The following is a 12058-nucleotide window of genomic DNA, read 5'->3' as shown; positions in this document are numbered from 1 at the left end:
TAATGAACATGTAGCAATATGTGATGCAACAAAACTACATTTGAATAATTTTACCAGTATCCAGTAAAAACCCTTACATAAAACTGCTTTAAATTCAATACATTTTAATAGTACTTACAAATACTCAACAAGACATGAACAATACATGTCCAAAAAAAAAAAAATATATATATATATATTTATATAAATAAATCTCTTAGCTTTTGATGCACACCCTAAATATAACAATATCTAAAGTGCCTCAGAGGTTCACTACCTAACCTTAAGGTCCGCATACTGTATGCAATGCTTCTCACTACCAACACCTGACCTTGTGCTTCTAGGAGTCATTGCCGTTAAGTCAAAGGAGAGATTGTCTGTCTGGAGGTTCATTTAATTTAGCCCAGGACAATATATGAGGCCTTGTTTGTGAATGTCTGCCCTTTTTTGTTCACAGTGTAACCCTTCCAGTTACCTTCAGAGCAAAACAAGTGTGTATCTATGTCAGAGCCCTCGAGTCACTCTCTTTGATCACACTCAGATTAGTTACTCAGAAACCAGCCACTGGCAGACTGTGCGTAGCTTAAGCCACCAAAAACACACACCCAGGCACAGCTACCGGAAGCCATTTAAAATTGGCTAGAGGATCGCCTGCTGGCTGAGCATTTGCATTGCAGGGGTGACAACAAAGCCTGAGTACAGACTGGCTTTGCCAAGGTCCAGTTGTGTAGACCAAACATTTTGCTCAGCACAGCTCATAAAAACATTAGCAGTTATTATATTGACTTCATATATATATATGAAGTCAATATATATATATGTATATATATATATATATATGTATATATATATATATGTATATATATACAAATACAATTCACAGGATGTGGAGTAAAGCAGTGTGCATTCACACTGAACAGTCATCTCATCACTTCATTGTCTGTTTGCTTCCCTATGGACTTCTGTTTGACTTTGACATTCATAACGGTCAGTCAGGAAAGAGATTTCTTCACTACTGTAGCATGGTAATCAAACACTGGAAGAAATGAAGACGACAGACAAACAGACAAAATCATAAGCATGCTTTAAACCATGCATTCAGAAACTTCTAATATACAGACAAGAGTTTTTTTTTGTCTGAATGACTTATGATACTGTGCTTGAAGAGTTCAGTAATGATATGAGATTTTTGGAACTTTTCTCATGCGTAAAAACAAAAATACAGTAAGTGTCTATCCCTCTCTTCGTTGATCCTCCACTATATGGCAGGCAGCAGTAGGCTCCAGGAGTCACTTATGGCTCAGACACTGTGACGACATAAGTGCCGTGAAGAGGGCTTTGTCCTGTACTAGAGGTTTGGTCTGAGGGTTTACAGATGAATATTTCATAGCCCTAAAGCACCTTCAGAAATACATGGCAGGAGAGAGTCCCCTAGTTGCCTTCGGAGAAAGTAAATGAACTTCTCTGTTTTTAAGGGTTTGCCAGAAAGAAAATGCAAACCCCAGAGATGTACAAAGAAGGGGAAAAAAAAACGATCTGAAGCTGGTGATGTTCCCCCAGAAAAAAAGTTGTTGTTTTTCTCCATTTGCCTTCATTCTAAACAACCCTCTACTCCAGGACCAGCCGTCACTGGGCCAAACTACTCATTCCTTTCTGCGAACAGTACATGCTGCATGGACGAGTCAGCCACATGAGGATGTAACCACAACCTGGTCCACCCAATAAATCTGTCTCCTCTTTAGTGAGCCGTCAAACAGGTTGTGGTGGGTCAAGGGCTTCCTTTTCCTCACACCCCCTCATCTCTGCCCGCCCATCCATAACCTCTTTTCCACCCCCACCCCCCGGCTCCCCCTCCAGCAACAAGCATCCTCTTCACTGTTTGACGGCCTTCCTGTAGCTGTGCCTCGGTCCCTCGGAGCGCTTGCCCCGCTTGCTGCTGCTGCTGCCGCTGGCGCTGCTCCGGGCGGCTGCTCCGCTCCGCTCGCTGCTGCTGCCCCCCGCGCTAATCCCGCTGGCGCTGCCGGCGCTGCTGCTGCTGGCCTGGCTGCTGCACGTCTCCTGGGCCAGCGTGGGGCTGGAGTGGGCCCGCTGGAGCCCGCCGTCGGCGAAGAGGCGCGCCTCGAAGGCGGCAAGGTCCGACTCGCCGCTGCGGATCTTGGCCCTCAGCAGCATGGCGTAGGTCCCGTAACGGGTTTTCTGCCAGGGGAGGAGAAGAGAGAGCAGGAAGGAGGCTCTAAGTAATGATCTGATGTGTAGATGGTTGTCATGGTTCTAAGCAGATGCTATTATCCAAACATCCAACATCAGAATAACAATTAACAATAATAATAAACATGCGTTAACATTGTAGCATTGTATCAATTATGGCAAAACATCCAATTAAAAATAAAAGTAATAGTATAACAACAATATAATAATAATAATAATAATAACAATCATAATAATGTAAATTCTGGGGAAACTCTCCAGCTAGTGTATTGTATGTTGCATGAATTGATGAGTAAAAATAGCTTAACCTTTTTTTAGACTTGGCAAACAAACTTTCAACGAAACCAAAAATTCCATTGAAAACAAATTACAGTTAAAATGTGTTGGCAGAAAAAGTATTTTGGCCTCATAAAGGGTTTAGTGAATTAGGACTGGAGAGTGACCTTGAACCTGTGAAGCTGCTTTGGTGTCTGAATAATGCATGAACTGAAGTCATGTATGAATTACTCATAGTGTGGGGAAAAATAGCCACACTGAAATATAGCCTTCACTTAAATGACCATGAATTCATGGAGTGGGTGGTGAGGAGAGAGACCAACTCACCTCAAAATCCAGATACTCTTCCCGCTGCTTGTGTTCCTCCAGCTCACGACCTTTAACCTTCCGATCTAGGGGAACGGTACGCAGTTCGGTCAACTCGAAAGACACCGCCCGAAATCGTGTTTCATGGGATTGGACTTGCTCCTCCTGTGGACAAAGAAACCTCTTCTTGATAAAAAGCTCCAGTACATTTCTTTTATTCATTGGGATACATCATCAATATGTGTGAGTGACTGTGAACTTAGTTGCTAAGTGTTACTAATGTCACAGTTAAATGTTATAGACCCTTTCAAGAGAGTTCCATTATCAGCATCATAGTTGGCCCCACAAGACTTCCGTTTTAACATTCCATATGTTATCTTAATGCAGAGGAAGTAGATTGGGGCCCAAATAGAACGTTCAAGCATTGTTTTTGTTTTTATTGATGAAAGGGTCTATATTAGTTCAGCACCTGCAGAATTCTGAGCTAGTGGTCTCCTAAAACTACCATCAACTGACAACCAACTTTTGTGAAAAGAACAACTGAAAATCCAGAATAAAATTACGACCATTCTATGAATGTATTTTCATATAATATTGCGTTATATTATTTTAAGAAACATAAGAAAATATATCTCACACCAAATTATTTTATTTTCAATCTTGACATAAAAAAAACTATTTCATATTATTTAATGCAAAAAAAATCTAATTTGAAGTTTTTTGGTAGATGACAACATATCTAAGATTCTAAAATGACAAAATGTCTGTTAATGCTACATTGTCACCACTTGCAGAACAAACAGCCACCCAAAACTGGTCAGAGACCCGAAGCCCTTCAGCCCGCTACACATAGTCAGAACCAGGTAGAGCCTTACCTGAGTGAGCTTTGTGGTCGATCCTGGCAGCAGAGGTCGGCTGAACTTTTTCTGGGAGCCAATGGCCGCTGGGAAGGGAGGGGCCGAGAACATGGACGCCACTGTGTTTATGCGTGTGATCCAGGACTGCATCTGCTCTGCGTTCCTGCCAGCGGCAGAGAGAGAGAGAGAGAGAGAGAGAGAGAGAGAGAGAGAGAGAGAGAGAGAGAGAGAGAGCTGCTCAGACAGGACAGGACAGGCTGCTCGTCGGCTCTGTACAGTGATGTGATAGACGAGGACTCGTCTAGAATAGCTTTCTAAAGCCCTGTGTGGAGACTTCAGATAGGAGATGAAAGGCTATTCTTGGCAGTATAAAGCTCATAGACGGACACTGAACTGACTGGTGTGAGAGACTTTGTTTGTTTGTTATTCTTGGGGAATAAATGTCCAGCACTGTGCAGGGAGAGCCGACTCCATGTCCCTTTATTTAGTGACCATATTGAACAATAATTCATAAAGTCAGTACTAAAGTACTAAACTAACAAAGGGTGAGTGAGCTGTGCTTTCCAGCAGTTCCAGAAAATATGCATGAGGAGTTGCTGCTAGTGCCTCTGCTGATGCTTGAATAAGCAAACAGCTCCCCGTGTGAGTAGCAGCAGGACTTGAAAGCAGCGGGGGCTATGTGGAGCTACGTGGGACTAGGCAGCGGGCAGCCACTGGAGCTGCGCTCGGGTTCTGTGTCCCAGAGAAGCTAGATGCCAGGCCAGGCCGCCCGTCTGAGCCCCGAGCTCTTCCAACGGTGCCAGTCATGCATTTAAACAACACTCAGGCCGCAGAGCCAATCCACAGCTCGGCATCTGTCTGCAAAGAGACTTCTAGAGGATACTAATGGCCGCCTCCTGGTCAATTTCGGTTCATTTTGCATTATTTGTTTCCCTTTAAATCCTATTCGAGAGCAAAAAAGTCAGTAATACAGTCAGTTTAGTCTGACATTGAAAACTGAAGTGATTATCTGAAGCAAGTCACATCATACTAAGTGTTTTGTATGGTTTATGAATAAAGCATCACTAACTGTGTCTTTAACACACATCAGGCTGATCCTGGATCAGAGAGACTGGAGCTATCCTTATAGAGAGGCAAGAGACTCACGGGGCCTGGAAGAGGAAGACCCTCCAGTCGGCTGTGCGCAGGTAGAAGACGTTGGGCCTCTTGCTGTAGTCGGCTGCTCTCATGGCCAGCGCGTGATGAATGGACACAGCGTTCTTCAAGTCCTCATCAGTCAGCTTGTCGGGCCGGTACTCTCCCTTTCACAGAGCAGAGTAGGGAGGAATTAATAACTAAGACATCAAGTATGTGTGTGTCTGTCTTTGTGTGCGTGTGTGAGTGTGTGAGAGAGAGAAAGATTATGAGGACTGAACCTTTTTACCTTATTGCCATTTACCTTTTGCAGGTACAAAACCAGGCCCTTCAAAATGGCGTAGAATGACTTCCATCCTCGTTTACCTCGGGGAGCTGAGAAAGATAATACACATTTACATCCCCAAGTACATGTATGTAAGTAGACTCTTTTATCTATGGTGACTCATAGTACAGCAATGGCAACAGCTCTCCCTGGGAACTGAGAGAATGAGCCCGCCTATGAATAGCCCTTAGTTTTACTGCCAATTACCTGCTTGTCAGTTTAAATGGGGATAGATACCATACAGACTACACAACAGAACATAAAAGTAAAGTAACACGTCATGTTTTTTGAGTCATGAGTTGAAAAGCAGCAAGGGGCCCCCATAGACCCTGAATTCAGGGTCTTTTGTCTGTCAGTGGAACTCACTCCGTTTGCCATCGATGTCGGCGTGGACCTTGCGTACAAGGAAGCCGTTCTTGTAGAGCTGGGCATTGGACTGCTGGGCCACGCTGACCAGCGGGTTGCCACCGCTGTTGATGCGCTTCATCGTGTGGGATGCAGAGTCCGTTCGGCTCTCTGCCAGCTCCGAGAAGGACTTCCGCAGCTCCTCCTCGTCTCTGCGGAGGAGGGCAACATCAAAGGATTACAGCAGGGAAGCATCTTTTAGATGAGGAAATGCAGGTGCAATTGTGATAAGTTTCTACATTCCCAGGTGATTATTTTTATAATCAGGACACTAAGCCCTGTAACCACTATATTCACTGAATAGCTGTGGTCACTAATTTTGCAATTACTTTCTAAAAATTACTGTAATATGTTTTAAAATGCTTAAAAGGGAGATGCAGACCTGATTGTTCCCATTCACATTTGAACAGGTCTCCTCCATAAATGAGGAGACCTACACTGGTTGACTTCATCTTGTTCCACTCTTTGCCCTTGTGTCGTTTTCTTTCCTCCGTTCTCTCTTTGTTCCCAGACTTGTCTAAATAGTCTGTGATCTCTTTCTAGCCACTCACCGAGATTGCACCCCCCTCTCTCTCTTTCTCTCTACCTCTCTCTCTCTCTCTCTCCCTCTGCCACCCCCACCCCACCCCCCTCTCTCTCTGCTCATTTGTTGATATTGTCAGGTCTGGGTTGAGAAGCGCATTTCAGTTCTCAAACCAGCTCAGATTTCCAGGGATGTGTTCTGACGGTTCACCAGGGTCCAGTCACCCGTACAGATGGGGAGAGAGAGAGAGAGAGAGAGAGAGAGAGAGAGAGAGAGAGAGAGAGAGAGAGAGAGAGAGAGAGAGAGAGGGCGGTATCTGAATAAATCCAGCAGTGGCATGCACCCACAGCATGACAGAGTCTGAATCCGTCATGTCTGCACAAATCCGGTCAAGCAGTGTTCCCCTGACACATCCTCCAATGACCCTCTGTGCAGACATGAATAAAATATTTCCTAAATGCGCTTCATATCTATGCCACTGCCACCATCAAGGGAAACCTATTTGTCAGGTCACTGAGTTAGCACTCTGTCTTCATTTCAGTCTCTCTCTTTCTTTATTTTTCTCTCTATCTCTCCGTCCTGACTGGTTCGACAAAACCCTTCATGTGCAAGTTCTAGAAAGCAGATGTCATAGAGGGGATATGGGAAAACTGACCCCAGAATGTTGAATGAATGCAACACACGCAGATCCTAATCTATAAAAGCTCTCATCTCAGCCTTAATGGGGTAGCCTGTAGGGGTAGGACACCCTGGAGGGACCGCATCTTTAAGGCCCTCTTGGTGATAATCTCCATCACTGTGTAAGACATATAAGGCACTGAGCACTCTCATCTACTCTCTCATCTGTTGCTTGGTAACTGCTGGCCTTTCTGTGAGCGTCGAGGAGAACGAGAGAATGAGAAAGGGAAACACAGATGGGTGGATGAGTGGAGAGTTGGACATAGAAAGAAAGAAATGCATAACTGTGGGAGTAACTGTATGGAAAAAAATATATGAAAGAAAAGTAAGAAACAGAAATACTGTATGAGGAGGGGACAGAATTAGATGGATGGATAGATAGATAGGTGGGTGGATGAATGAATGAGTGGATAGATGAATATATGGATGGATGGATGAACAGATAGATAGATGTCCTGAAAGACAGTTGGATGGATAGATGGATGCATGGATGATTGTACTGTATAAATGGATGGACAAAATGGAGAGAGGCATACATCACACTCCCAAAGTACCCATATGGGAAGTGAAATGAAAAGGTGTTGGATAGAGAGGAGAGAGAGAATGGAGAAGGAGAGAGAGGATGGAGAAGGAGAGAGGATAGAGAAGGAGAGAGAGGATGGAGGAGAGAGAGGATGGAGAGAGAGGATGGAGAAGGAGAGAGAGGATGGAGAAGGAGAGAGAGGATGGAGGAGAGAGAGGATGGAGAGAGAGGATGGAGAAGGAGAGAGAGGATGGAGAAGGAGAGGCAGCCTAGCAGAATAGGATGGAGGTAGCCAGAGAAAGGGAGAGATGAAGAGAGAGAGAGAGAAAGAGAGAAACAAAGAGATGGAGAGAGAGAGAGAGAGAGAGACCAGTAAAGAAGTAGGGTGCGGGGCCGAGACAGATTAAAGTGGCGCGCCTGAATGAAAGAGAATAGCAGAATAAAGGAGAGGAGACGGCGCTCCCACTGCTCACGCTCAGAAGCCACAAAGCCCTCGGGCGTGTGCGGCACAGCGCAGCGCAGCGCAGCCCAGCAGAGCCCAGCACAGCACAGCACAGCACAGCGGAGTACAGTATGTGGATGTACACCATCTGTGCGCGTGCGCGTGTGCGTGCGAGTGTGTGTGTATGTTTGTGTGTGTGTGCGCGTGCGAGTGTGTGTGTATGAGGACTGTGTGTGTGTGTGTGTGTGTGTGTGTGTGTGCAGTGAGAGAGAAAGAGTGTTTGTTTGTGTACCTGCATGCTTTGATGTGTGTTTGTGTATTATTATATAGTATTGCTGTGAATGAAATAGCACACACAGGGAACGCACTGGGATAGAAGTAATGACCCATATACTGTATGTGTGAGCTTGTGTTGGTAAAAGAATCCGCATGTTTGTTTGCAGATGAGTATTAGATAGATGCAAAGGCTGCCAATGTGTATGAGTGTGAGTGTAAGTGTGAGTGTGTGTGTGTGTGTGTGTGTGTGTGTGTGTGTGTGTGTGTATGCATGAGTTGATTTGTTTGCATTGAGAAGGAGAGTGTGTCTGCATGTACAGTATGTGTGTGAGTGTGAGTGAACGTCCTCGCCAGTGAGAGACTCCAACCTGTAATTACAGTGAGGCAACTGGGGAGCTGTAGCCATGGCAACAATGTCTGGAAAGCCAAAGTCTAAATGAGGGGCTCATGGCATCAGAGGGTCCACAGCACAGGCCCTCAACACGCCCAAGCAATCGCACACACACACACACACACAGAGAGAGAGAGAGAGAGAGAGAGAGAGAGAGAGAGAGAGAGAGAGAGAGACTACCGATCCAAATTCACCTCTTCAGCATTTACATTGTTTGTCAATAGTTCACTACACACACACACACACATACAGAGAGAGAGAGAGACTACCGATCCAAATTCACCTCTTCAGCATTTACATTGTTTGTCAATAGTTCACTACACACACACACACACACACACACACACACATACAGACACAGAGAAAGAGAGAGATAAAGAGAAAGAGAGAGACTACCTATCCAGATTCACCTCTTTTTCACCTCAGCATTTACATTGTTTGTTGATAGTTCACTACATGTGTTATCCTATCTTATCCATTCCTTGAATAGATTTCTTAAGGGTATATGGTTGAAGCTCAAAATCTAAATACTTCAAAAATGATTTACTGATCTATAACAAAAGAGGAAAAACATACATAAACATGACAATCAGTGGAGTTACATGTGTTTGAGATATATTGTGAAACTTACATGGTCCATTGCAACTTCTCATTCTTGATAGAGTGGTACAATGCCTGTGGAGACAAACAAAACACTGGTGAACATTGTGATATTCAGTGAGCGCCACTGCATGTGTGCATGTGTGTGTGGCCTAGTTTTGTGTATGCATGATTGATGGTCTGTGTGTGTTTGTGTGTGTGTGTGAGAGAGAGAGAGAGAGAGAGTCTGATTGTGTTATATGGGTGGCAGAATGGACTGAAATCCATACTCCAAATAGCTAATAATAGTTTGATTCACTCAGTGAATCGAGTGGCCACTTTCATCTTGCATCATCCAAATAATAATAATTTAAATAAATCACATATACTGTACAACACAAAAACATATAAAAGCACAATCTGGTCCAGCATCCAACACCTTCAAGTTGAAAGAATGAAGTGTCTTTATTTTCACCCTCCAACAACCACCAAAACTAACACATTATTGACCCAATCCCCAAAGTAGAAGCAAACATCCAGAGATGCCCACTACTTAAAAGACCAAAAAACCTCCAATATGGAGGACCAAACATGGGCATCTCATAACATCTGTGTGTTCTCATGCATGCAGAAGGTACCTTCTTCCTACGCGTCTGTGGGTGGTTTTGCCCATCCTGGATCTTCCCAAGAAGGTCAGGAAAAGCCAGAGGCTTGAGTGAGCGTGAGCGTGGGGCCTTGGTGTAGTTGAACGGGTCCATGACCCTGAAATCTCGCCCGCAGCGGACCGAGCACAGCGATCGCGAGCGGAGACGCCCAGTGGAGTGGATGCTGTTCAGCCCGATCATGATGAGGTGTGGCAGGGTTCACAATCAACTCAAAATGGGCTCCAAACTTCTGGAGGAGTTACAGTAAAGTTTGAGGTGATTCAAGCTCCTTGTATCCCTTTTTTTGTTTTTGTGTTTTTTTTAAAAAGAAAAAAATTTTGGGATTATTTTGAAAGTTTTGAACCTTTTTTTCCGAAGACATCCCCAAGCAACGCACCCAGCAGATGTCTCAGTTTCTCGGTGGCTGTGCTAAACAGTTGCTGTCGAGTCGTCCTCGGGGCATGGTGGAAAGTGTGACATGTGATTCAAGCCCACACAGAGGACTTTGGGCGTGATGCATCCACTGCTACTTCTCATGCAAACGAAGGAGCGAGGTGTTGCGAGGATCCTCTTCCGCCATTTTCCCCGACAAAACATTCCACTCCGTGTCTAGCAGAACACGCAGAAGAATCTCTTGACTGCCTCTCATTCCCAGTAAGAACACTGGTGACCACATGTCTTTCTCATCACGCAGAAACGCAAGTTGAACAACTTCTCTAATGCACTGCAGACATGGGCATTGGAATCGCTACTAACGAGTAATGATCTCAGAGTCTCATGGTCTTCCCGAGATGTGTCACCCATTCAGTAGCACCCCCTAGAAAATTCCCCCTTTCAAGTGATGTCACACCGCATCTTCCTCTGGGACAAAGACAGAAACACACACACACAAACACATGGACTCTTCTCTCTCTCTCTCTGTCTCACACACACACACACACACACACATAGGGACAGAGAAGATGCCAACAAGACTGGCAGCGAGACCTTCCAGGTGATGGAGCGTGTATTGATCAGGCTGTCAGGTGCCGTGGCTCGGGAGGTCCGGGCAGGGATCCCTCTGCTCCCCCTCAGTGGACCCAACTCCCCAGCTTGGGCAAGCTAAACTTACAACAGCTGCGTCTCCACTTCTCCTGTCCACTAAGTTGCCCAAAAACACTTTCCTCTCCTCGCTTTTGCTCTCCTCTCCGGCAGTGGAGGTGGAAGCCCAGAGATTATTCCAGCGAGGGAACAAAAGGTTCTTTTTCTCTCTCCACAGCTGCTTCTGTCTTTCGTCCGTTCGCCTGCTCCTTTTGTGTGGTGCACGCTCAGGATCCGTTCTCCTTTTCCTTCTCTCTCTCTCTCTCTCTCTCTCTCTGTGTCACACACTCTCGCTCTCTGTGTCACCGGAGAACAAAATGGTCAGGCTCACAGTGCAAAGCATCTAATGAGGACTGAGTATGCTCGCCCTCCCTCTTCCCTACTCTCCCGCTCTCACCCCCCCCCCCCCCCCCACACACACACACACACACACCCTCCCTCCGTATCTTACCACCTCCCTCTCCCGCTCACTCAATGCGCATTTCTTTTCAGAGGGAGCAGCGAATCGCAGCCGCCACTTTTCCCTCTAATCCCTCCTCCCTTGAAGTGTCAATCATATCCCAGAGAGCATGGCTCTATTCCTCCTCCTCCTCCTCCTCCTCCTCCTCCTCGTCCACGTCCGACCCTGCTTAGACCACTGCCTCTTTCTCACAGGTGTCCCTCCCACGGGTCTCCCTGCACGGGTTTGACCGTTGCCCAGGAGACGGGCCGCCGCCGCGGTGTTTTCCAGTGCGGAGAGAGGCATTTTTACCTGTTGCTCTGCTCTTCCTCCCTCCATTGAGGGGGCTGTGAAAGCATTCTGTGAGAGAGCGACGGATCGTGGGATCCTCAACTACATGCCTGTGTGTAGGTGAAATGTTTATGTAAAGACAGGCTGGCTGGCAGGGAGTCAGGGCACGGTTCGGGGGACGGAGAGAGAGAAAGAGAGAGAGAGAGAGAGAGAGAGAGAGTGAGAGAGAGAGAGAGAGTGAGAAAGATAGATAGAGAGCATAAGAGAGTGAGAGAGAGAGAGCCGGATTGCTCATTTAGTGCAATGATTTATTTTTGGAAACGGCCAAATGTATCTGAACACATTTGAATGGCTGATCTTATCTGCATGCTCAATCCTGTATAATTTGCACTCTGCCCCTCTCTGCTAATCCTGACTCTCCTGCTCTCTTCCACTTCTCTCTTCTATCCTCTCCTCTTCTATCCTCTACTGTATCGCCTCTCCTCTCCATTCCTCTCCTCCCTTCCCCTGTTTTCTCTCTCCTCTCCTCTTTCCCCTCTCCTCTCCCCTCCTCTACTGTCTTCTCTTTTCTTTATTTTTTAAGATTCTCACTCCCCCTCTCCCTCTCTCTCTCTTTCCCTCTGCTCTTCTAGACAGCTCAGGGACTCAGCAGCACCTTGTAGAAAGCCTTTAATCAAATGTGACCTCCTTCCTCTGAATCTG

The 12058-nt window shown here is 45.8% G+C and overlaps 1 protein-coding gene across 1 annotated transcript in view; it reads right to left on the bottom strand.

The window, feature by feature from the left end:
• Positions 1–954: 954 nt before the first annotated feature.
• psda (pleckstrin and Sec7 domain containing a) overlaps positions 955–12058 on the bottom strand; it is a 29264-nt gene continuing 18160 nt past the window's right edge. Inside the window, exons 10-16 of the mRNA XM_042066203.1 lie at positions 8955–8998; positions 5452–5642; positions 5065–5135; positions 4773–4927; positions 3645–3789; positions 2791–2934; positions 955–2175 (exon numbers count right to left, since the gene is read on the bottom strand). Of these exons, the coding sequence (XP_041922137.1) occupies positions 1852–2175; positions 2791–2934; positions 3645–3789; positions 4773–4927; positions 5065–5135; positions 5452–5642; positions 8955–8998 (1074 nt within the window). The 3' untranslated portion in view covers positions 955–1851. The remainder of the gene's footprint in view (positions 2176–2790; positions 2935–3644; positions 3790–4772; positions 4928–5064; positions 5136–5451; positions 5643–8954; positions 8999–12058) is intronic.

This window comes from Alosa sapidissima, chromosome 16, assembly GCF_018492685.1.
Source record: "Alosa sapidissima isolate fAloSap1 chromosome 16, fAloSap1.pri, whole genome shotgun sequence".
Lineage (NCBI taxonomy): Eukaryota > Metazoa > Chordata > Actinopteri > Clupeiformes > Clupeidae > Alosa > Alosa sapidissima.
Note: the sequence above shows the minus strand (reverse complement) of the source record. Positions and strands in the feature narration are given on the sequence as shown.